Below are 27,929 nucleotides of genomic sequence, written 5' to 3'. Positions count from 1 at the left end.
AATCTCAAATAATCATTTGTTGTTTAATTATTATATTAATTATTAATAATAATTGTTTCTTTTAGCATACATATAGTGATCAAGGAGGGGACATGACAAAGGAAGGAAGGATAGGAACATACATGGGGAACGCAGAAAATTAGAAAGAAAAGAAGAAATCGAATAGTTAAGTCTATGTGTGGAGACTGAACAACTAGGGAATCAGACCTGATTAAATTAAAGCAGAAGTAGCAGATCAACAAATGAAATAAGAAAATGTGAGATTCTGAGATCTGATTTGGATAAAGAATGATAGGATAAATAATGATAGTGTTAAGTTTATGATCAGATTATAACAAAAAACAAAAATTCTCCACAAATGAACAGTATGAACACTAAGTTACCCTGGGAAAACCTTCCTTATGAAGGTGAAAAACCCAGCCACAAAATTCTCAGTTATATTTAATCAGGTTTGAATATGATTTACAAAGAATGGCTTCACTGCTTGAAGCTTTATGCACACAACAGTATAACACACAAGATAATAAATCGTCCTGCTGTAGAAGATCGGCCTGCTGTATAAGATCGGACTGCTGTAGTAGATAATGTGATCTGCCAGAGAATATGCAATATGCTTACTGACTATATATGTCTTCAATCTGCCTCTAAGTTATGATAAAGTCTTAACTGGTTGTATGTTTCCGATATGAGTATATCACATATATCTATCACCACGAACCAAGAGGGGAGATGCATTAACCATCTATGTTGACTCCGATGTCTTTCCAATAAGGACGTGTCTCTTCATGACACTCTAAATCGGCTTTCACTAAAACATTATTGACTATACCCAAACCTATTCATTAATAACACAATCGGTTATATTGTCCAATGTTAACACACCCGATAAACATCTTTTAATGATTAATCATCGAAACCCGATAATGCAATATGTTTGATATTTAATGCATAAGTAAATTGGTTTACTAGATATGTAAGGCCGATAGAATATCTGCTAATCGGCCCTGAAGGATTACTTCTGACGCTACAGAAGGATTACTTCTGACGCTACATCATCAACACTCCCTCTTAGCTAGGGAGGAATCCTTCTTAATACAATTGAACACAACCACCATGGCTACTCCCAGAGGGTGAGTACACAAATGCTAAGTCATAGAGTCTATACATGACATCCACCATACCTACTCCCAGAGGGTGGATCCACCATACCTACTCGCAAAGGGTGGAACAAGGGCTAGAACCTCAAACTTCTCTCAGAGAGAAGAATGCACAACAAGGGCTGATACCTCAAACTTCTCTCACAAAGAAGAATGCATAACGATACATATCAAGTAATCATTGATGCTGAGATTCCCTCTCAGCAAGGGCTTCATTCTACACAATTCCAAGCTTGTCTCGAAAATGCACAAATTTCACTTTTGCAAGAAGCTTGGTGAAAATGTCAGCCGTCTGTTCCTCAGTACAAATGTATCTCAACTGAACAACATTCCTCTGTACCATATCTCTGATATAGTGGTACTGAATCTCAACATGCTTTGTTCTGCCATGGAAAACTGGATTGACTGAAAGCTTCACACAACTTTGATTATCACAATGAATGGTAGTAGGCTCCAATGATTGTCCAAACAATCTTGCAAGGAGCTTACGAAGCCACACTTCTTCTCGAGTTGCCACACATGCTGCAATGTATCCTGCCTCTACCGTGCTCAGAGCTACTGAAGACTGCTTCCTGCTACACCAGGAAATCATAGCAGATCCTAAGCTAAAACAACAACCAGAGGTGCTCTTTCGATCAGTAACACTAACTGCCCAATCAGAATCAGAATATCCTTCAAGAATCAGGTCCACACTGGAAGACTATTTCAAACCATATCCAACTGTGCCATGAAGGTATCTCAAGATATGCTTGGCTGCAACTAGATGTATCTGTTTAGGTTCACTCATGAACTGACTAAGTGCACTCACCGCATAACAAATATCTGGTCTAGTGTTAACTAGATACATCAGGGACCCAATCAATTGCCTGTACATAGTAGGGTCCACAAGATCTGAACTAGCTGCAGCTTCCCTTAGTTTCTTTAAGTTAGTTTCCATTGGTGTGGACATAGGTTTACAATCTGTCATTCCAAATCTCTTCAAGATATCAATGGTGTATTTTCCTTGACTTAGGATAATCCCGTTGGGCCTTTGCCACACCTCCAACCCTAGAAAGAAGTGCATAAGTCCTAAGTCCATCTCAAATTCAGAAGTCAACTCCTCCTTACATCTATCAGTGAGATGATCTTCTCCGGTGACAAATAGGTCATCAACATAAAGCACCAGGATCAACATATCACCATTGAATGCCTTGAAGTAAAGGTTTGGATCAACATCATTTTTGCAGAAACCCAAACCCACTAAGTATTTGTCAAGTCTTTCATACCAAGTCCGAGGAGCCTGTTTAAGACCATATAGGGCTTTCTTCAATTTAGACACATGAGATTCTTTCCCATGAATTACGAACCCCTTAGGTTGCTCGATGTAGACTTCTTCTTCAATGACACCATTGAGAAAGGCAGTCTTCACATCCATCTAATGCAACTTCCATCCCTTAGCTGTTGCAATGGCAATGATGGTTCTAATGGAAGTATAGCGAGCAACAGGGGCAAATGTTTCTTCGTAGTCTATTCCCTCTTGTTGAGAGAAGCCACGAGCCACAAATCTAGCTTTGTACTTTTCAATGCTACCATCAGCTGCATGTTTTATCTTGTACAACCACTTGGAAGATACAATAGACTTCCCTTTTGGTCTAGGCACAATATGCCACACATTGTTCTTGAGAATAGATTGATACTCCTCATCCATTGCATCTTTCCAAACTTGTTGTTTTCCGGCTTCCTCTACACTAGAAGGTTCAGACTCAATAAGATTACACATTAATGCAACATAACCAGAAAATCTTTGTGGTCTTTTGCTTTCTCTGAATGTTCGTCTAGGAGCGGCAAACTGTTCTGCTTCCTGCATAGTGTTTCGTGCCCAAAGAGGTCTCTTTCGAGACACAACAATATCTCTGGGCCCATTAGTGGGATCCAAGGGTTCAATTGGATCATTACTCATATCAGGTTCTGTAGTCTCCCTCTGAATCTTAGGAGCATGATCAACATCCATGTCTTGAGGAGTTTCATCATCTATCTCCATGCATGAGCCCTTTGATTTCCTGAATGCAACATCTTCCTCAAATGTGACTTCCTTGCTAACCTCTATTTTCTTCTGTCCAGGAATGTAAATACGGTAGGCTTTGGAGGTTTCACTGTAGCCTACAAATATTCCTCTCTTGCCAGAAGGCTCCAACTTGGTTCTCTTGTCCTTGGGAATATGAACATACACAGAACAACCAAATATTCTCAGGTGACTGATATCGGGCTTGATACCTGAGAAGGCTTCTTCAGGAGTCATATTTTGTAATATTCGATGAGGACATCTATTCTGAACATACACTGCTGTTCTAGAGGCTTCTACCCATAGAAAAATCTGAAGGTCTTGATCATGAATCATAGCTTTTGCAACTTCAACTATAGATCTGTTCTTCCTTTCAGCAACCCTGTTTTGTTGAGGGTTGTAAGGAACACATAACTCCCTCTTGATTCCTGCCTCAATACAGAAATCACGAAAGCTACCCGAGGTGTATTCACCTCCATTATCAGACCTTAAAGTTTTAATTTTCTTTCCAAATAAATTTTCTACAAGAGCTTTAAACTCTTTAAACCTACCTAGGACTTCATCAAACTCTTTAGACCTTAAGAAATAAATCCAAGTCTTCCTAGAGTAGTCGTCTATAAAAGTTATATAATACAAACATCTACTTAGAGATGGAATTGACATTGGACCACATAAATCTGAATGTACAAGATCTAGTATTTCTTTAGACCTAGTTTCACTGCTCTGGACTTTTAATATTTTTACCCGTAGCACAGCCTTTACAAGTACCATCATTTACATGAATAAGTTTAGGAATACCTTGTAGCATCCATCTCCAAAGATGGAAGAGCCCTGAAGTGAATATGTCCAAGTTTTCTGTGCCAGAGTTTGCTGGAACTGGAAGAATCATGAATAAGAGCTTGAACTGGGAGAGTGGAGAGTTTGTATAAACTCTCATGTTGATTTTTGATCACACAAGTAGTCTTGATGCTGGAGTTCTTAGGCCAAGAAAGAACTCTTCCTTCAGAAAATGCAATTTGATATCCCTTATCCACCAAGGTTGAAATAGATACCAGGTTCCTCTTGATCCTTGGTACGAACAATACATCACTTAGGTGTAGAGAAATTCCAAATTCAAGTTTTAGAGATGTAGCACCAACTCCTTTTACAACATAGCGAGCATCATCCCCAATAATGACTTGAAGATGTGACTCTTTCTCCACTAGATTAGAAAGGTGCTCCCGATGATATGTTGAGAGGCTCCACTATCAATTAACCATGTATCATTGTTTGTAGGAACGTTGCTTGATAATGCTGATATGAAAAGAAAACCATTGAAATTATCTTCATTCTCCTTCTGAGATGAGACTTCATTGATGTTTGCTCCTTGATGATTAGGTCTTGTCAAACAATCCTTTGCAAAGTGACCAAACTTGTCACACGGATAGGAGAGAGATCTTTCTTCCTCTTCCTAGAATCAGGTGCAAAATCTGATTTGAAATCTCTATTCTTTTTGAAGTTGCCCTTCCAATATTTTCGTTTCTTGGTAGATTGAGTGGCAAGAACATGTGTATCTTCATTTTGAGAACTCTTGATGATTCCTCTGGCAGTCAATCTTGATTCTTCTTAAATACAATCTGCACGGAGTCGATCAAACTTAGGTAATTTTGACCTTCCACTTATGCTTTGAATAAATGGCTCCCATGAATGAGGCAGACCATTCAAGGCTAGCATAACAAGGTCTTTATCTATCACTTGATCCCCAATTGCGCATAGCTGATCTCTTAATTCTGAAATTTTCATGAAGTAGGTGATGACTGAATCTCCTTTTGCCATCTTCACTTGGTGTAGTTGTTGTCTCAAGGCAAGAGCCCTACTTACGTTGTTAATCTCATATAAACCCTCCAGGGTTTTGAACATATCTCTTGCAGTTGTCATCTTGGAGACGAGAAGCACCAAGTGATCCCTCATGGTGTTGATTAATATCTTCTTCGCCTTGATTGCATTCTTCTTGAATTGTAGTTTCTCCTCATGATCTTCAGGTTCGGATAAATCCTTCTCCTCTATGAATTGAAGAAGATCATTTTCTTCAAGTGCAATAAGCACTCTAAACTTCCATGAGGTGAAGTTAGATGCGCCTTCAAGCCTATCTTCGACTTTAAGACCGTTCATCATTTTCGAGACTTAGAGGTATTGCTCAACGTAGAGAGAGGAGAGAGTGCTTAGAAGTTGTAGAGATTCTGATCATGATCTTTTTTCACCGTGGCTCTGATACCATGTTAAGTTTATGATCAGATTATAACAAAAAACAAAAATTCTCCACAAATGAATAGTATGAACACTAAGTTACCCTGGGAAAACCTTCCTTATGAAGGTGAAAAACCTAGCCACAAAATTCTCAGTTATATTTAATCAGGTTTGAATATGATTTACAAAGAATGGCTTCATTGCTTGAAGCTTTATGCACACAACAGTATAACACACAAGATAATAAATCGGACTGCTGTAGAAGATCGACCTGCTGTAGAAGATCGGACTGCTATAGTAGATAGCATGATCTGCCAGAGAATGTGCAATATGCTTGCTGACTATATATGTCTTCAATCTGCCTCTAAGTTATGATAAAGTCTTAACTCGTTGTATGTTTCCGATCTGAGTATATCACATATATCCATCACCACGAACCAAGAGGGGAGATGCATTAACCATATATATTGACTCCGATGTCTTTCCAATAAGGACGTGTCTCTTCATGACACTCTAAATCGGCTTTCACTAAAACATTATTGACTATACACAAACCTATTCATTAATAACACAATCCGTTATATTGTCCAATGTTAACACACCTGATAAACATCTTTTAATGATTAATCATCGAAACCCGATAATGCAATATGTTCGATATTTAATGCATAAGTAAACTGGTTTACTAGATATGTAAGGCCGATAGAATATCTGCTAATCAGCCCTGCAGGATTACTTCTGATGCTACATCGTCAACATATAGTCTTATGTGGAAGATAAAGATAGTTCTGATCTCCAAGAAGGATATCGAAGAAAAAAGAAAGGAATTCAATAAGCCGGGATCAAGTAGAGATCTGATATAAATGAATCAGGTCATACAACCATTGTGTATCATAAAAGTAATTGGTTAATCCCAAATCGGGGACATTACAACCTAGGTCTCAGAAAGGGAAAGGTGAGAGCATACGGTGTTTAGGATCACAAATAACTGAAAGCAAACCACAGAAAGGAAAGCATCAAACGACAAGCTGACCAATACCACTTATTTAGTGGGATGCATTACAAAATTGAAAGAAAGTTAACATCCACTTATTTAGTGTGTAATATCCCCCTTAATTTTTTCCAAATTTTTTCCCACAATTACATTCAACACAACACTTGTTATGGTTAGGAAATGAAAACCAAATGTTGCTGAAAGTAACCCTCCACTTTTTGATCACTGATAGCCCAATCTGGGAGGGTGAGAGCCTACAGTGATGAGGGGATCGTTAGATGCCAATAACTGAAAATGATTACAATCTTCGGGCGGCAAGCCGGCCCCTTCCGCTTATACAGCGGGATAATGAAAACAATACAATCACTTGGCGGTAAACCAGCCAAGGACAAGCCAAAGAACTGAAGAATGCAATCACTCAACCGCTTGTTCAGCGGGAGAATTAGAAATGAAATTCAAATCAACTCTATTGCTTATGCAGCGGGAGGACAATACAATATCCAAAATAGGTGGCAAGGCCAACCTCTTCCACTTATGCGGTGGTATTTAAAGCAATAATCCAATAAAATGGCTGTTAGTACCACTAACCAGCTTACAATGCATGATATGGATTACAACTAAGAGAAATCACTATTCCAAGATAGGGGGCATGGCCAGCCTCTTCCACTTATGCAGTGGGACAAGAAAGAACAATAGGAACTGCTGTTAGTACTACTACCAACATTACAATATGAAGCATAGAAGTGAGAATTGAGAACCAACAGCTGCAAATAATAACCAAGTTCCTTCTTTCCACACCAATGAACTTACACACCCCAAAATCAACTCCCAACACCAAAAGCTCAAGGCACACCAAGAAAGCTCTTCACACAACCAACTTTAAATTCTGAAATTAACAGTAACACACTGAAAATACGCAGACCAGCAAGCTATGGACACACTAAAATGCTCACAATTTCCCCAAATCAACTCTGAATTCCACCAAATCAAAAGCAAATGAGAGATATAACATAGACAATACAAATAGAACCTCAAACTTGCACTGTGAACACCTCAAACAATCAGCATGCAACCCGAGGCATCCAAGAAATGGTATGACCCAGCTGGGAAGTGCAATTTGCTACCAAAAATCAGAATGCTCACCAAAATGAACGCCAAGATAGAAGAATGATCGCCCTCTAGATATGCTTCCAACGAGCTATTACCCAGAATAATCGATTGCACTGGCAAGGAGATACAATCGAATCTTCGCTTCAGCCACACCAAAAAACAACACTGAAATATACACCACACACTGAAAACCTCACCACACTGGAGATCTGAAAATGCACACTGAAAACTTCACCAACAATCCAACACTCAGCTAGGTACTATGTCTCAAGTACGAAATTGGCTAAACTAGGGAGCCACAACTCCAAAGATCAATTTCACTCACCATTACGGCTGCATAACAATATGATTTCTTCAAGATAAACAAATGAGGAGCCCATCCCTTGTATTTATAGATTTCTCCCTTGAAATTCAATGTAAATGGCGCCCAAACTCACATGAAACTCACTTCATTTCATTTCATGTCCTCCTCAAGACATGGCATCCCCCTTCAGCCTCCCTAGTCGAACTTTAACAAGGTGCATAAGTTCGAACTTTGAGGAAATAATATTGTGTAAAATGACTTCATTTGGACGCCCACCTGACTTAGGAAATAAAATTGGACTTAGGATAAATAACACAATACTCTCCTTCCTAAGTCATTTCTCAAAATATAATCAGTGAAATAATTAAATATTAACTTTAGAATAAAGTAATAATATTTAATTAAAAAATTACAAGTCGTCCACTGATTGTTGTCAAATCAACCATATGAACTGGAGTGCAGAAGATGCTAATTCTGGACTGGATTGGAGCTCTGCTCAAGACTGCCAAAAATAGCATTGCCTGATTGACACTTACAAAAAATAATAAGTCATGAAAACATCTCCGAAAGACATGCTCGTCGAAACTTGTGAGAGAGCTCGGAAAACCCAAAAAAACCTCAAAATCTAGTCAGTTGCCACCAACTTACTAAAAATAGTAAGTTCAGAAATCACTCCGGAACATAATGCATGTTAAACCATTGTGTAGCTCTCGAAAAACCCAGAAGGAATCCTCAGTTCATTTTGCCAAATTCCGACTAGAACATCCCTAAAAACTGCGAAGAATCCTCCTAGAATATAGGAAACCCTAATTCCTCATTCCAATTAGCCTACGGGTCTCCGGAATAGGCCAATGGACCACTGATTACTCCTTACTGAGAAGGGGACATTACATAGTGGAAACTACGATGACACATCCAATTCATTGGGAAAGCTTAGGGGCATGTCCACTTTGTAGTGGGAAAGCTTAATAATTTTGAAAATTAAAGCAAGCTCCTTCCACTTATCCAGTGGTGGGTGAATATAAACCACTTATTAGTGGGGTAAGTATCAATAATAAACTTGAGCAAATAGTTGGCGGTACTACCATCCAATGTTTACAAAATGAAGTGCATAGAAAGAAAAGCTTTCGGCGGTATGACCATTCGAAGCAATATAGTGTTTAGTCCATATGCAATATTTGACTGATTAACTGTTGATAAGATGCTGAAATAAAGAAATTGCTGTTATATCCCAAATGATTGCAAATATTATACACACAACAACTGAACAATTGAAATTACAATGCAATACCTTGTAAGGATGGAGTAGAACGCTGGAACAGGTCTGAAAATGCCCAGATATCGCTGTAACAGTCTGGTTATCAAGTTAATCACTTGAAAAACCCAATCACTGTACATCCAACTCGCCAACAATGAACATGAACTGTAATCATCAGCTCCAAAACACAATGATTTTCACCCAAACTCACCATAACTCACTGAAAGCATGTAACAACAGTCTGGAAATAAGTATAAGTCATACATGTCTGATAATTGATGAGCAAGAGTCAATAACAAGTGCCAAAGGCTGTACGACCCCTTGAAAAGCATGATAACAACCAAAGTCCACCACAAATCTAATGGGAATCCTCATCTAGAGCCTAGGCGACATCTTGCAGCGCAAAAGAAGCCATAAGTGTTCAACGCTTCCAACTTAAGCTCACATACCCTTCCTCAATGACATGGCATGGCACCATGATGTGCTGACAAATATACAAGTTCTGACACCAAAGGTTGGGAAATTCAATCTTTATCCATATAATCAATCAAGGGATGATAAAAGGCTTGGATTACTACAACCTGAAAACCTGAAACTTACATGCAAATCTGAAATTAAGTTGTTGCCTTAATATAGAAATTCCATCATTTATTGCATTTGAATTATAGCAACGGTGATTCTTGAAAGAAATCAAACCAGTCGAGCTAGGGAGGTTTTCATCCCTGAAATTGGAAATCTTGAGAGGGTTTTTGTCTGTAGAAGATTGTGGAAGAACCCAAGTTCATTTCAGTAGCATAACAATATCATTCATTAGGAAAGGTGGAGGTCAATATTGGGAAAGAACTTCACAAGATTGTAATGGCAATGTGACTCAGTTTGGGGCAGAATTACTCGGGCTTTGTAGTTTGTTTGGCATGATTATTTGGAATGGCATGAAAGATTGGCCAAGGTCAGGGGGTATCACATGCAAAACTTATAATGGTCAAAGTGTGGTGGACTATGTGATTTGCTCCAAGAATTTTGTTTCTAGATTGTTGGAGTTTAATATTGGGGACTGCCCTTTTGAGATGAAATCTGATCACTTACCTCTTCTTGTTAAGCTGGGCATTTCTCCAATCAGTCAACACGATAACTAGGATCATCACAAGCAAAAGAATATCCCTCCCAAGGGTAGAATACTCATAAATAAGGATAATAGAGAAATCTTTAGTGTAGTTCTCAAACAACATTTTCATGATCTAAAAAATTGTAGAAAGGGTAACGCAACCAATGAGATGGGTGTTCACAGCAGTTTGCTGATTGTAATGTCCCTTACTAAATATAAATATACAGTTATGTTTGCCTGAGATAATCCAGAAAAATAAATCAGAAAAACAGATAGATGCCTTACTAGAAATACTTATATACACACTTGTATAACAGAAACATGACTTAACAGAAAACAGAGTTTATATTCATTTATATGCACAGCAGATAAGTAAGGTTGATTCATTTTAATAATTATGTTAGAATTCAAAATATGTCCAGGTTTGCCCAACCGACCCATATGGGTCCAGAAGCAGTCACATGCCCTTCTGGCCTACTCTCTATGGCGTGGGTGTTATCCTCTGGCTTATATCTTGTTTTTAGTTGTTCACCTACTTAGCCAAAGAGCCAGTGGATGGCAGAGGTGGTTTAACTTGCCAAACCCAAGCCCAGGAGCAGTCACTTGCCCTCCTGGCCTACTCATTTATTAAAATTCAGTAGGTGACTTACTTGGGTGGGAATATTCCCCCCTACAGATCCTCTAGTCTCCCTGCAATGGTCTCTACGTTAGTGTATGTTGTTATATTCATTATGACTAGAAAATTATTCTAATTCGTTATTATCACTGGAAAACTACTTATTATGTGTATCACGAGATTAACAGTATTCTTTCTTAATTCCTCAATTTATAAATTCCCCTTTCCTTATGTGTGATAATTGTTATAACTGATTGATAAATTACATAATATTTAGAAACTACTGGCCAAGCCAATATTGCGATCTGTTTCTTATTTCTGTTTATAACCATGTTACGTATTTAATACATTTCCATAATAGTTGATTACTGCATTTTAACAGAGAGACTGTCCACATACATATCGTATTATATTGATTTGGTTGAGAATTCAGATTACATGCCTTACAGCACGATTATAGATTAACTTCCATAATGGACTTGGGCGTATAGGACATACCTGGGACGTTGATTTCCTGTGTAGAGCCTGAGTGTTAGTGCTTGCGTGTTCCAGGAAGTATGTTTCCTTTTTTTTCTCCATCTACTCTCCTCTAGTGATGAGGCATGACTCCTATTATTAATAGCGGTTGGCAAGAGACTTGTGTCTTTGCCTTCATGTCTTTTGATTATGTTATCTCTATTGATTAGACATCCTTTCTAGCCACTACCTCCATCAATTCTCATGGAATATCGATCTTGTGATAGTTAACATTCCTTAAATAATATCGATGCCTTAAGATACTATTATTACTCTCAATGTTCTATATCACTGTTGGCTGATAAACCACCGTCTTAACAATGCTTTGTTCTCTTAATCCTCACTGACTAATCCCCAAGTGGCGGTACTTGGTATTTTAATAGACTTTCTTGATTTAGTCTTTTACATCTCCTTACGTATTGCTTGGAATGTACACCCTTGGCCACCTTCTAATTGTGAATCTTATGTAGCATTGGAGAAGATCCCAACTGTTGGTTACAGTTATTAATTATCGGCACTTATTTATTATCGTATCTTGCTATTTATTGATATTTGTTATCACATTGACTGATTCTAGTTTTCTCTTAATTTATCAATACATTGATGCCTTAACCATTAATCGATACTTAGCATCTTGCATTCTTAATTGAATTGTTGAAGAGACCATATGCTATTACAATTTGGAGTCTTTCTTTCAAATTCATCTCCTTAGGAGACTTCCCAAATTTGAACCATCTCAACGAACTGTGTTATGAGGATTGATTTTAGACTAGTTTGTTTAGGGATAGCACATTGGTTCATTGTTTTGGTCTAGTATCCATGTTTGGGACATGGCACTGATCCCACTAATTCACAAGGCTTTAAAGGTCTCATCCCAAATTGAGGGCTGCAAACAATTTTCCGGCAAACCTGTGGTATGATGAAGAATGTAAGGCATCCAAGAGATCACTAAAAGAGAAAGGAATGGACAAAGAATACAAGGAAAAATATAAAAAATTGGTACGATCTAAAAAAGCATAATATGTAAATGAAAGAAGGAAGGAACTGATCACTCTTGGAAAACATAATCCCAAAGGTTTATAGAAGGAATTGTAGCAAAAGAAAAAGAAGATTGAAAACAATATTACAGATGTTCAATGGTTAGAATATGCTAGGCTCCTTTATGAGGGAGTTCATGAGAAAGATTACCCACCTGTTGTCAACACTTAAATGGAACTTTTCACAGTGGATGATATTAAACAAGGAATAAATAATTAGCAAGTGGTAAAGCACAGGACATAAATGGGTTACGAGTGGAATTTTTAAAGTGGGGGATTGAGACTCTTGCCCCTCACATAAAAAGAATTTTCAATAATGTCAATCAAGAAGGCTTCTCAGTGGAGTGGACAACCAATGTGGCCATCCCTCTCTTTAAAAGTGGTGATATCAATAACCCGTCTAACTACTGCACGATTATGGTTAACCTTCATTTTGGCAAGCTCTTTGGGAGCTTGATAGAACGAAGGATCAGCAGTTGGGCAGTAAAGGAAGGTAAAAGGGCAGGCAGGTTTTAGGTCAAGACACTCTACCATCGATCATTTATCACCCTTAGACACTTGATAGAAAAAATATGGGACACTCAGGGTGAGGAAGCTTATTGCTGTTTTGTGGACTTTAAGAAAGCTTTTGACATGGTACCTAGAGACAAACTATAGAGTAGAATGAAAGAATTGGACATCCCAGATGTGTATAGGGCTGTTGTACATAGACTTTATGAAAAGGTTAGAGCTAAAATCAGAACAAGTGAAGGTATGTCAGAGTGTTTTAGCGGTGACATTGGAGTTAAGTAGGGCTTCCCTTCTCCCATGCTTTTTGGACTATACATTGACAAGTTGGAGGCATGGTTAAGCAAGACAGATGAGGATGGTATTCAGTTGGCAGGTGTACTGTGTAATATCGAAAATATCATCCCTTGTAATTAATAAATATATTCAAACAGACAAAGCAATAACAGAAAACAAATTTGATTACTTTAACAGATCCCTACTAGGAGGCTGCCAATTCCCATTGAATAACATACATCACTATTCATTATTTTTTCCACAATTTAATTACCTAAACTAAATAACTATGTTTGCTTATAGTACAATTGATATTGTCCAAATTCAAGCCCAAGTCTTACTTCCTTCTAATTCCCAACCCTAGATGGGGATTTACTTGTCTAGGGTGCAAGGACACCACCTCCATAATGAAGCCCAGATTTGAGGAACACCAGTCCATTCACCCTTGGGGCTCACCTGATTTGGGATGGGTTTACTCTGCCTCTCCCTAACAACACCACGCCTCTCCTTATGGGGGGAAGAATTAGAATTGATTAAGTACTTAGACAATGAATATATTGATACCTCATTGTTCTATGAACATATATATATATATATATATATATTCATATAAAAGAAATTAAACATAACTGATAGATGTGGCTGATTTTCCTATTATCGTCACATATGAAACTATGAAATGTAAAGTCAGATGAAACATATTGCATTATAGCTACGTGTAAGCTTGTTTCTTAATTAGATTTATTGTTAATATGATTATAAGAGAATATCAATGCACAAGTTAGATACAACATACCGATCTGTTGTCACGACTCACAATAATAATGGCAATATTCTGCCTGTAAATGTGTAGGGTTTCCAAATCAGATTCTTCTGCCAATCGTATTATTACTTCCTTAATTTTCGTCTGACTTTTTAATCCTTTTTCGATCTGATTCTCTGATCTTATTCGATGATGATAAATTGTGTGATATTCGATTAATATGTACTGCTGTGGAATATATATATTCTTATATATTTTTTGAGTTTCCAATTCTTATTTGTTTTAGATGCTTGTCTTACTCTTCACTGCTTCCTCTTGATGGTTTTATGTTATTATTTTATACCTTCCATCAGTGATGTCTCTTCTAAAGGAGGTGGCCATTGGGAAGGAAGATGCCCCTTTAACCATCGTATGTCTTTAACTAAATGGCCCCTTCAATTATCGTTGCCCTTAGTTTGTCTTGTTTAATCGTTGACCATATTTTAATTAGTATTATTGTGAATGCTGCTCATGACTTATTATTAATAAATACCACTTTATCTCTGCAGTAATGGAATCGCTATTCCGCACTAACCATGTGTGCCTTGGTGTAGTAATCACTGTGTATATGTTGTCCTAAGCATCAGGTTTTGATTGAAAGGATAGATTTAGTATCTGTTTGCCTTGGCTTGATCAGATTACAAATTAAGGAGACAAATACTTGCGGCTACTGTTAGAAAATCGTGAAATTTAATTTCATAAGATGATTTTCTGATTTATATTGTCTTCTTTGTGGTGGGGTCATGACAGAAAGCCATATCTTCTACCATTCATAAGTGTTTGAAGTTCCCTCACAATGGGCGAGTTATAACAATCAATCATAGTCTTTATCAGCCCTTGGCCAATTGTGGAAACTTTACCCTTGATTGCTTTTGACCTAAAATACCTCAACCTTTGAAACCTCGTCAAGATGTCCTCTTCCTATCCTATCAAAAGTACAAAGCCAATAAGATATCGGCCTTAAGTAAACCTTTGGGGTTTGCTTCAACTGCTCTTCCTAATGATTCTTCATCTATGGATATGGGCATAACTATTTTGCCTCCACACCTTGGACTTGGACTTCTTCCTACTCCTATTTCTCCTATATATGCGGTTCCACCTCCCAAATTCTATAAACGACAAAGAGGGAAGCTCCTCGCATCTTGTGTCTCTCAACCTAGTGTGGTTTCTTCCATTCCTCCTTCCGCTCTGTTGATGTGTTTTTCATGCACATGCGAACACAGAATAAAATACCTAAAGGTACCTTGTCCTCTCTTGAGCAAAGTTTCCCAACTACTGAAGATCTCGCCGAAGGATCAATTGAAGTAACTCCAAGGTTCTTGTATGTAGGTTCTCTACTCGTGGATAAGCTCTCTGTGGTATGATGTGATTTTGCTGGAATCACAAGGGGACTTACACTTGATGACCTAAACGTTTGATTTGCTGGAGTCACAGGTCCTATTAACTAATTGGAAGACAAACAAATGGCAAAAGATGAAGGGTTCAGGAAGTCTACTCTACTACCTAGAATGCGAGAAGATGGATGAACGACTAGGTGGAGTCCTACTGGACTGGGTCTCACCATCAAGTTGGACAATTCAACACCAACTTAGTGCGATCTTCTGGGGGATGCTTCAAATATATTCAAATCAGACACCTTCAGATACTGATCACCATTCAAAATGAGCTGACTCTCGATCATCCACAAGAAGCTTAGAAGAGGATCCTTGCTCTCTGGGACACTGAAGCTGCCTTCTTCTGTTTCTGGCCTGGGGACATCCCAAAAGAAGATTTTTCCTTGCGCTGCTAATTCCATCCTTGATAAGTACTTCAAGCAATGCATTTCATCATGTTCCTCTGTCTCATGGACTCGACATTGCCCTGGTCTTGCAAACTCGGACAATCTGCGTGGATAAAGCTGTGTATCTAATCTCCACCAAAGTTCAGGAAAATCAACTTGTTGCTCATCGTGAAACTGTTGTTGCTCCATGAGAAATCTTTTCTTTTTGATTTTTTGATTTTTTACTTTTTTTGGATTTTCTATTTTTCACTTTTTTTTGGATTTTCTGGAATAAGAGAGATCTTGAATATCTCAGATTCAACTTGAACGTTCAACTGGTTCCAACTTGCTTCCTTGTTTTCGCAAGTCCAACTGACGACCAAGCGATCACCTTCCTTCTTTGTATCACTTCCGTCGAGTGTTTGAGAAAAGGCTTTCCACTGATCTTCCTTGGATTCAAGAGTTTGTATTCGCTCACCTTTCTTCTGCTTCAATTCTGTCGAGTGTGGAGGAGGGTAAAAAAAGTCTTTAAGATTACTCCTGTAAACATGAATTGATATAATCTGAAGTCTAGCTGTTTAGGCATTCATTGCGATCATGCCCTTCTTCTAGCGCCAATTCTGTTGGGCGCGGGAGGAAGGTAAAAAGCTCTGGATATCTTTTCTAAATATGACTTGATAAGTTCCACTGATCGTGGCTTGACAATGATCGGCCCTCCTTCTAGCGCCAATTCTGTTGATGTGTTTTTCATGCACATGCGAACACAGAATAAAATACCTAAAAGGTACCTTATCCTCTCTTGAACAAAGTTCCTGACTGTTGAAGATCTCGCCCGAAGGATCAGTCGGAGTAACTCCAAGGTTCTTGTATGTAGGTTCTCTACTCGTGGATAAGCTCTCTATGGTATGATGTGATTTTGCTGGAATCACAAGGGTACTTACACTTGACGACCTAAACGTTTGATTTGTTGGAATCACAGGTCCTATTAACTAACTGGAAGACAAACAAATGGCAAAAGATGCAGGGTTCAGGAAGTCTACTCTACTACCTAGAATGCGAGAAGATGGATGAACGACTAGGTGGAGTCCTACTGGGCTGGGTCTCACCATCAAGTTGAACAATTCAACACCAACTCAGTGCGATCTTTTGGGGGATTCTTCAAATATATTCAAATTGGATACCTTCAGATATTGATCATCATTCAAGTTAATGCATGAACAATAGACGTGTAACGACTTGAGATTAAGCTCATTTTATGCCAGTTGACCACGCAGGGTGCACTTACAATTAGTAAGAGGCTAGTGGTATGGATTAGACGGATTCCACACAGGTGTATTCAACGACTTCTTTCATTCAATTTAATTATCTATCATCTAAAATGAAGATTCAACAAGAGACCATGCATATTGCAACGAAACGACATATTTCACCATATCTTCAATGAAAAAGAAGTCTTTACAATTAAGGCAACAATGTCTTGTCTTCTCTTCCTAGTCTACTCTAATTGCTATTCTATTTGCTATTCTACTACTTATTCACCGACTATCAATTATTTACTAACTATTCTCTATTAGCTAACCACTCACTAACTATTAGCCTTTACAAATGAGGAGCCAAGGCTTATATAGTGCCCTCAATACAATTCAATGGCTCAGATCAACTTGAGATCAATGGCCAAGATTATACAATGAAAACCCTAATTAGGGTTTGTTACAACAACTTAATTCTGGCCAATGAAATAATTGCATTATTTGGACACATGTCTTCTCTGGAATATTCGACCAATGGATAACCGAGGTAGGTACATCGAAGTTTGTGCCATCTTTGATGAGTCAGGTACATTGAATCTGGACACGCTGAGGTGGACCAACCCGATTGGAGGAGTGATGACTGAGACGCCACCTTGTCTGACACTTGCAACTTGGTTGATGTTCAATTTGATAATGCTGTGAAGCTAACTTTAATTAACTCTTCTGGAATTGTCTGCTTCTTCAATGAACCCTTGCTTTAACCTCCTTTGTCTTTGATGTGCAGGATGGATGGTGTACCTTTCCTTCAAATGCTGGACTGGAAGAGGTCGTCCCTGATGATGCTGGACCGGAGAAGGTCGTCCTTGTTGATGGAAATCCGTTTCTGCAAGAAATCTTGGGAGACATAGCTATGACCTTTCTAAGAGAATCTCCTGTTTTCTTCAAGTTGTCTGCAATCCAAAATGTTTGAGGGAAATCCAAAAGCTGTGGGAAACCATGGTTTTATAAACAAAAAGGCTTCACCCCAATGCCATGGACCTTTATCTAAGATCTCATTTCTACCATTCAAAGAATCACAAACTACCTCGAAAAACCATATGGATAGGGATGAATTATATCTAGTGCAGCAAGAAAGGGGCTCTAGATTTGGTCAATCCAAAGACTCAGCTCAGGAAGAGATGGGCCATAAAGAGCTGAACTGCCTTATCGACCCCATCTCTGAGTAATGCTCCATTTTGATCTCCTTGGCTTCATCTAGCTCTAGTATTGGCTTCGTGCTATTTTGATATTGTGAAACCCCAACCTTGCTGCTGCTTCCTTGTGCTTTGGATGCTCCTTTCCTATCCTATTGTCCTGAGATTGCTTATTCATGATTTCTGCCTATGATAGACTCATCGCAATATTATTTCTGTCTGAAGCATTGGAGTATATAGCCTGCATGCTTTCCCCCCTCCATCTTGTGGCCTATTAAAGTACTAGGCACTATTTGCCTTCAACAATGAGACCTGTCTGTTCTTTGTGCTTTGGATGCTCCTTTCCTATCCTATTGTCCTGAGATTCTTATTCATGATTTCTGCCTAAGACAGACTCTTCGCAATATTTTTTCTGTCTGAAGCATTGGAGCATATAACCTGCATGTTTTGCCCCCTCCATCTTGTGGTCTATTAAAGTAATAGGCACCATTTGCCTCCAACAATGAGACCTGTCCAAGAAGTCAAGCATCCACCTTTCCTTTGTTGATAGGCTGTCCATCCGCACCCTTGCGCTTTTCATCCTCTGCTGCAATGGCAGATGCCTGCTTTATAAAGATCTGCTTCCACTATATCCTGTGGATTTACCTGCACTTCATTTCGAAAATTTATTAGGGTTACTGTTGCTTTCCATCTTTCTCCCAATTCAAGAGAAAATTTTTATTTTCATGTTTTTATGTTAAGTGATTATTGAGGAATTTAATACATTGTTCTTGTTTTAATATAAACATTGCTTCAGGTTTAATTGTATATCTACCATACACGTACTATTTATTCTATGATTTTATTACTTGTAAACCAATTGGGAAACACTTGCAAGAGAGGATTTTAATATATGTTGTTACTTTGATATCTTGGAAGTTGCCCATAAATTTATTTTCAAAATTCATCATTTGTAAATATTGTATTATTTTCTTTAAACTAATGTGAAGTTAAATAGGATATGTTCATGAAAAAAATAAATAAAAATTGATAGTCTCACCCTTTCTAAAAATCTAGTCTATTTCTGTTATTATGATTCTGTGTGTTTGATGCTGTAGTTGTAAGAAGGTGCTGAACATGAGATTGTTTCCAAACGAGAAGACTGGTAAAACATGGGATCAAAGTGTAAGATTCTAACATATTTGACATCACCTTATTAGTATTTGTTGTGTTAAATTTAAACGGTAAACATATAGTAAAGAGAAGTTATTGCTTCTTCTTCATATGTTGTCTTGGCCAAAGATTTTTTTCTTTAGTACTCTTATTGACTGTAATTCAATTTAGCCATGTAGTCTCTACTTGATAAATGCAAATGTTCAGATTTAATATTATTTAATGCAAATTTCTATTTTATATTTTCCTTTCTCATTTATACGCCTAATAATTACTTTCCCTTTTAAAATTTTTTAATGAAAATATTGTATGGTATTATAAGATAATTTTATAAAGATAAAATAGCATTGTTGGCTTTCAAAGAGTTCAAATTCTAGACCGAACCTGCAGAAGTATGTGAATGGACAAATGAAGTTCAATAGTATGATAGGATACATGAGTATCATATATCCATGCTGAGCTTGGTGCTGCTGCTGCTCTCCTCCATGAGCTCTGTTTCTATTGAGGTACTGATTTTTGTATACACTAAGATATGGTCTCTGTTATATCAACCTCTTAGTAGGTAAAGGGAGTGTGCTTAGATATGGAGATATATGTTACTTATACATCAAACATAAAGCGAATTATGGCAAGTTACTTTTGTAGCTGCTCAAATCATATAACTCTGTGTAACAGTCAACAACAAAGAGCATGATGTCTTCATATACACTGTTCAGCAAGACAAATGGAATGTAACTTGACAGGGATTGAGGTAATCTGAGTCACTCCTATAAGTAGTTTATAGGGAAATCAGATGGAATATAATGTTTTAGACAAATAAGCATGCAACACTTCCATTAGGTTGGTGCGCTACAAATTCAAAAGGTCATCATGTTGGTGCCCTACAAATAAGCATGCAAGAATGTTTTAGACAAATATGTGCCCTACAAATTCAAAAGTTCATTTCAAGTTAATTTTCTATTGCTGGGCACTCAAATTACAATTGACATTGACAACAGAAATAGTGATTGTTTCCTTTTCAAATCTATGGAAGGAGATGTCAGAGAGTGCAAATGTTTATGCTTCTTTGATAATAACGCTTCTCTGAAAACTCACAAGAGACAGAAGAAGCAGAAGCAGACAAACAAGAATATATATACAATCAAGTCATCTCCGACAACCAGCAAAGATCCTGAAACTGTCAAGGGGACTCCTGACCAGTCAATAAATCTTGAAGAGGAGTGCTCTTGCACTGAAAAATACATCATCTTATCTGCAATAGTCAATCAGGCCCCAGGAGGCCCTTAGGTCACTCTTCTGAAACTGACTTGTAATTTAGTTACAATTTCTGCATCTTCCATTGCCAGAATTGGCTATTCTCTTTTTCCAATTTTGTCAATGGAATTTCTTTGTGCGCTAACCTTTTTCAAGTCCCCAAGTGACCCATGCCACACCATTCTTCCCTCCCAAAGTTAGATCCGAAATGATTCAAGTTAGAACAATGACCACTTGTAGACTCCTCTGTGGAGCAATCCCTTAGTCCACTACACCTCTGCTGGTTTATGGATAACATTAAAAAGGTGTTGGGAGTTAAGGTGTCTCAACCTTAGCAATTCTAGATTATGTATTTATTTTGATTTTACTTTTTCACATGGTTATTTGGCATTTGTGTAATTAGATAATCGTGCTCCATCATAAGGGGCGTGGGTTTTATTAGTTGGCACTTTTGCCACGTTGGTGTCTTAAGCAAGTTATTTGTTGTTAAAAGATGCCCATCAAGTGGTATAACATGGAAAGCCCATTTTTAGGGATGTTATGATGGATTCTATGACAACTGTAAGGGCTAAAAGTGGGGTGAATCATTTTGGATGTGAGATTAAGTTATCATGACACACGTAAGAGAATCCTTACATAAGTTATTGTTAGTCAATGACGCATGTAAGAGTATCTCCTATTTTTGGGGGAATTTTTTGACTAACTGTAACAAGGTGTAATGTCATGTAAGAGACTACGTTTGGCATGTAGCAGTTGTATGGATTTTTACCATGGTTTTCTGTAACCTTGTTTTGACTCATGGTTTTGTTTTATGGTCATATTTTGAGCCCCCATGGGTCTATATATTGAGGGTTTGAGTTGGAGACATCTATGAATTTGTTCAAGTCTTGTTTTGTAGGGGTTATATTGTCGCATTGAAGTTGGAGTGGAGTTTTGAGAGTTGTATTGTAATTCCATATTGTTGATAATACAAGTCTTTCATCTCTTCTTGGTGGAGTTTTTTTCCGAAAAGGTTTCTCCATGTAATTCCAATGTTGTGTTGATCTTTTATGGTATTCTTGATTTCATTGTTAGAGCTATTTTATTTTCATTTGATAAACACAGATAAATCTGATTTACCATTAATTTGAAGCTACATATATTGTTGTTCACCTTTTATTTTCTAACATTTGGTATTAGAGTCTGGCCAGTCCCATATGTTGGGTGGTAGAAGGGGGTTTTTGAGTATTTCTGGGAGTTTCAGTTGATCAGGTTTTGGCAGATTTGTGTTGATATCATAGCTGCAACTTCATCTTGTTTGGACATAGAGAAGTTCAATGGAATGGGTTATTAGTTGTGGAAGCTGATAATGGAAGATATCCTTGAAGAGCAAGATCAATGAGTGGCTGTAATAAATAAAGAAAAACCTGAGAAACTTGCTGATGAAGATTGGGAGAAGGTGGATAAAAAGGCATGGGGTACTACCAGGTTGTGTCTTTTTGATTCAATTCTTTTAATTGTGTCAAAAGAAAAATAGGCATATGTTTTATGGAGTCGAATTGGTGAGATCTACCAAGTCAAAATTCTAGTAAATAATCTTTACTTGAAATGGAATTGTTTTCTCTTAAGATGAACTAAGGTGATACAATATGAGCATTTGAATTCTTTTAAATTAATTTTGAGTCAGCTAGCCTCTATTGATATTTTAGTTGAAGATGATAAATGCATTATGCTTTTTTGTTTTGTACCTAATTCATGGAAAAATTTCATTTATGCTATCACTGCTAACCTCAAAGATCCAAAGATGGATGCACTTGTTGGAGCTTTGTTAGCATAGGAAATGAGGAGAAAAACTATGGATAGTTCGGGTGGTGCTCTCAATGCTAAGAGAAGGCCCAATGGAAGAGGATCTAAAGGAGATAAGAATGGGCCTAAAGACAAGCTCTTGGTAAAAAGAACAAAGTGAAGTGTTGGAATTGTGGAAAGAGAGGACATGTTAAGAAAAATCTCTTTCAGGTGTTTTGCATGTCCTAGGTTTACAAAGAAATTTAATTTCAGTTTCTACGTTGAATGATATGGGATTGCATGTAACATTTGACGAGCATGGTTGCAGATTAGTAAGAGGAAACTTGGTGGTAGCAAGAGGGACAAGGAAGGGGACTCTTTTTAAGCTTGAAGCTACTATAGTTGTTAAATCTTTTAATGTAACTGAATCTGAAAGTAGTTATATACATTGTGGCATTTTAGATTGGGCCACGTTAGTGAAAATGGTTTACAAACTATTTTGAATAAAAGGTTGTTAGATGGCTTTTCCTATTCTGATGAGAGTTTTGAATTTTTTAAATATTGTGTGTTTGGCAAACAAAATAGAAAGTCATTTCCTCCAGGCAGTTTTAAATCTAAGAGTAAATTGGGAATAATTCACTTAGATGTATTCGGTCTAGTGGATCTTGAATCAATCAAAAGATTTAGATATTTTGTCTCCTTTATTAATGATGTTCCTGTTAAATTTGTGCCCTAGATCAGTAATCAGATTTGTAACATTTAATCATGCCCTAGTTTATTAATCAGATTTGTAATTTAGTAAACTATAATCAAGTAAATTCAAGAATGAAACAAGGAACCAAGAGACAAACACAAATACCCTGGGAAAACCTCCAAGGAGGAAAAACCTAGCATTAAAGACCCACAGGTCAGATTATGTATTCACTCTTATTGCCCAAATACAATACTTAGCTTGCTTTTCTGAATCTGATCTTTATATATCAGATTTGCCCTTTTTGCATGCTTCAAGACTGCACCAAAATGCCCTATATCCTCTTGAATAAGTTCGCCCAATCCTTGGACAAGTTCGCACAATCCTTGGATAAATTCGCACAACCTTCTTTAGTGATTTCGCACCTCTTGTTTGCAGAGCTAATTCGCTGATTTCATGGATAACTGAATTGTGTTTGTATTTGCAATTTAACCTTTATTTATATGGGGTCTTGTTGATGTGTATTTTGTACACGACCAAACACAGAATAAAATACCCAGAGGTATCTTATCCTCTCTTGAGTAAAGTCTCTGAATGCTGAAGATATTGCAAAAAAAGGATCAATCAGAAGGACTTCAAGGTTCTGCTTTGTAGGATCTCTACTCGCGGATAAGCACCAGTGGTTGTTGTGTTTGCTGTTTCTTCAAGGGGCCTTACATACTTTCAAAGAAAGCTTGTCCGTGCTACTATCTTTCCAAATGAGGAAACAGGATTTTCCTAATACTAACAGATTTTCAAAAAAAATCAAAAGATAAGGGTTTCGAGGAAGAGATACTTAAACTAATCCTAAGAATGACTTAATGAAGACTGGTCTTGATAAGATTCTACCAATTTCAGTATCGCCAAAGGATTACAACTCCACTGGAATTGGTGCGATCTTCTAAGGGTATTCAACGATTTTCAAATCACCAAGGAGATAGATACTATCAGGGAGATACATATCAATACTTCTAATGATGATTGAACTCTTAACCAATCTTAATGTTTCGAGTTGACCACACAAGGTGTTCTTACAATCAGTAAGAAGCTAGTGGTTTGGAATGTGAATCTTATCGAAGATCAGGCACAACATTTGTCCTTCAAACTTAAAATTTAAATGTTATCTCTACTAAGAGTGATTCAAGAAGATAAACAACCATGAAAGTAGCCACAAGGATTGCAACAAAACACGATAACTTCAATATTTCATTGATCTCATAGCCAAATAAACAACAATTGTTCAACTTTCTCTCTTCACTACTCAATTTTGCTACTAACAAAATTAAACTTATTTCTCTCCAACTTTCTAACTTTTCTAACCTCCTTAAAATGAAATGAGTGAGGGCTTATATAGCACTCTCAAATATAATGAACAACCTGGATCAAAAGAAGATCGATGGCTGAGATTTTGACACCTAAACCCTAATTAGGGTTTGTTACAAAAAAGTCCCCATTTAGATAAACATTATTAATCCATAGCCAATAAAAATTGGCACAAATAACGAGGAGACATAGATCAATAGGGATTAAGCTGCCACATCATCTTATAACAACTTTTCATCTAGAACTTTGTTCCCTTTTCTATGCTCTTTTCTAGCATATTCAATGAATCTGGACACAATTCCCTCAATCTCAGCAATGGGAATCTTAGGAAGATTCTTCATTCGTTCTTCCAAGTGAAGGACTTGATCAAAAGCAGTGAGAAGAGTTGTCTCCCACCCAGGCTCAAATTCTTTGGTCTTCTCAATCAGGAACATAGTAGCATACATTTGATCTCGTTGCCTTTCTGTAACGATGTTCTCTTCCTTGCAAAAGATGACCTTGATTCTGTCTTCCAACTCCTGGATGTCCACATCTGTCTCGATCTCAATCCGCCTGTCAAGGATGGTACACAACACCTCAAACACCTTGTCTTGAACTGGATGGATGGTGTCTTCAACTCGGCTGCATCTGGTGTTGACGTCTTCAAAAAGAACTTCCTTCATCTGGAGCAGAGCTGACCACTGTAGGAGGCTATGGGTTCCTCCATCCATTATATTTTCTTGTGCTAGAATCCGTCTTGGTGTTTCTCTTATCACTTGTAAGACTGGGATGATAACATCTCTAGTGTGAGTGAATGCAGCTACAGTTATCATTAGATTATGGATAATCTCAAGGACTTGGATAGCTCGATGAACTGTCTTCATCATTCTTGTTGCAAATTCAATGGCTACCTTGTAAGATTCATCAATCCAAGAACTCATGAGTTGAACTAGGCTCTTCACCCTCTCTGCCTCACTTATTGATTCAAGAGGAAGTGCATGTAAAGGAGATATTGCTGGATCTTGTCGTCTCAAAGGCTGGTTAAGATGGCTAAAATAATTCCTCCAAGCACTGACCTCCTTTTCATGCTTCTTATTCTTTTCCACTTCCTCTTTGAGTTTGTCTTTGAGTGCTTCCAGTGAATCAGTTGCTTCTTCCATAGCCTGCTCGATGGTAAGTGGACCAAGATCAAATGTTTCTAGATCATATTCTTCTGCTAGAATCTCATCCTCATATTTGTCCACCACTGGTGTAGCTATCTGCACTGTTCTGGATCCTGTCTCATCTCTAATTACCTTTGACATCTTTGTGGCCTTCTTCTTCTCTATTACTTCATGAGAATTTCCTATAAGGTTTTCCAAGTCAAATACATGTTCTTCCTCTTCAACCACAACTACCCTTGTCAGCCTCTCTTTCAGCCAATCCGGAATGGCAGATCTCGTTTCCCCCACTTGTATTTCTTTAGGTAGAGGTCTATCTTCCCGGAAAGGAGATGTTGCTTCATCATCATTCTTTTCTTCTTGTTGCTCATTAGCACCAACTTGGGGAGATTGACTTGATGAATGCTGAGGTGTCTGTCCTTTTCCTTGTTTATCATTCTGTACCATGGATTCCATAGACTCATCAATTTCATATACTATCTGCTTCTGATCTTCTCCTTGCCTTGCTTCCTTTTCATGCCTAGAAGATGTGCTTAGTGGGCGATCAGGATTCATTTTCTGCTTCTTCTTGGAAGGTTCTCTTTTCTCAGGTCCTTCCTTCCTCTTTGAACCTTTGGAATGAGAAGTATTCTCACTCACACTTGCCTCTCCTTCTTCTAGTCTTGTTTCCAAGGTGAATGTCATAGATAAAATGGGAGCCATCAAAGCTCTTAGGTCTAAAACCTCGGGCTCATTCCAATCTACCTTCACTTCTTTATCTTCCTTCTCATAGGATGATTGGAGGTATCTACCACTGTCTTGGGCTTGATCGGCTACTCTATAAATTTTGCATTTCCTGATGAGATCCAAGGGTAACCTGGAATGCATCTTTCTTTTGACCTCTACATCATCCTGGACATTCATCCAAAAGTCTTCCACTTGAAACTCATGTTTGTACTTCTTCTCGACTGTCTCTTCTATATAACCATGAGGATCAAAATTCTCCCTTGAGGCAAAGGATGTGAATGAATATAGAGACAATTCTTTCTCCGCATCTTCTGCGGCTTGAGTATTAGGACACACTTCAACTAAGTTCCCTAGTATGATGGGTACGGGAATCCCATTTCCATGCTTGTGTCTTGATGCCTTTGCATAAGCTACCAACTGTCTAGTCACCTCAAGTAGTATTATCCTGTCTGTAGGATATCTTGGCAACATGTAGGGAGGCGAAGGACATCCATGAACTCTAATGTATGTGAATTTTGGAAACTGAATGAACCATGCACCATGCTTCTTCACGAGCTCTTGTGCATCCAGAGACAGTCGATTGTGAATCCCTCCTTGCAATGTCCTGGTGATATACATCGTGAAGGTTTCATTGACTAGCTTGTAGTCACTCTTGGGAGGATGATGTAGTTGAACATAAGAATCACAAACTCTTATTTCTCCGGGTCCTCTTCCAACAACTCCTCTGTGAGGTAGTCCTGCATACTCAAAACCTCTGATCAAGGCATATATAACATATGAACTCATGTGAAATTACTTGGTAAGCCTTAGTCTTCTCAACTGCATGTCCAGGTTGTTGCTAATGATTCTAGCCCAATTGAGCATTTCTTTTCCTTGGACGATCAATTGTATGAAGAAGAACATTCACTTGTCGAAGAAGAAAGCTTGAGAGGCACCCGTGACCCAATTGAGCATGGTTATCAAGTCCTTGAATTCTTCTTGGAAGTCAATTCTATGTGGCGTATTGGGAATCTTGTTCAAGCGAGGTCTGCTCTTGAGTAGCCAATTCTTGTTAATGAAGTTCAAGCAGGAATCAGGATCATCCTCATAGATAGACCTAGCTCCTTCTAGACTTTTGTAGATCATGTCTCTATGTTCCGGGAGATGAAAAGCTTCACTGATAGCTTCCTCTGAAAGGTAGGCTAAGATAGTTCCATCTTCGGCTACGATCGTCCTTGAATGTGAATCATAATGCTGAGCACACTCAATCATAACTCAAGGCACTTGACTGCAGGAGGGAAACTTGCAGCCTTGATGATGCCACTCTCAATTATCTTCTTTGCAACAGGTGATGGCTTGCCGATGTAGGGCGCCTCTCGAAATTTCTTCATATTGAAGTTTCCTAGGTTGGTGTCTCCGATATTGCCCCACTTGGACACGATCCTGGTCTCTAATTCGTCATTCCTCTGATCCTCTTTGATGAGAGCCTGTCGAGTAGTGGATCCTCCGGCCTTGGGGGTCGTCATTTGATACCTCTTCCTTTAATTTTTAGCTATCAACCTTTGAAAAATGAATGAAAGAAGATGAGGATTTGCTGGACAAGGATGTTTGATCTGAATTTCTGGTCCTCTCTTTGAAAGAATTATCCTTAATCAGCCTTCACTCTGAAATTATCCTCCAATCAGCTTCTTAATCAGAAATTCGCCTTCAA

At 37.9% G+C, this 27,929-nt stretch overlaps 1 protein-coding gene across 2 annotated transcripts in view; it reads left to right on the top strand.

Annotated features, from left to right (window-relative positions):
• LOC131044447 (uncharacterized) overlaps positions 1 to 27,929 on the top strand; it is a 137,154-nt gene that overhangs the window by 15,853 nt on the left and 93,372 nt on the right. For both annotated transcript variants that reach the window (XM_057977771.2, XM_057977770.2), the window contains exon 3: positions 19,249 to 19,315. In XM_057977771.2, coding sequence (XP_057833754.2) covers positions 19,249 to 19,315 — 67 coding nt within the window. The remainder of the gene's footprint in view (positions 1 to 19,248; positions 19,316 to 27,929) is intronic.

Source organism: Cryptomeria japonica, chromosome 7 (assembly GCF_030272615.1).
Source record: "Cryptomeria japonica chromosome 7, Sugi_1.0, whole genome shotgun sequence".
Lineage (NCBI taxonomy): Eukaryota > Viridiplantae > Streptophyta > Pinopsida > Cupressales > Cupressaceae > Cryptomeria > Cryptomeria japonica.
Note: the sequence above shows the minus strand (reverse complement) of the source record. Positions and strands in the feature narration are given on the sequence as shown.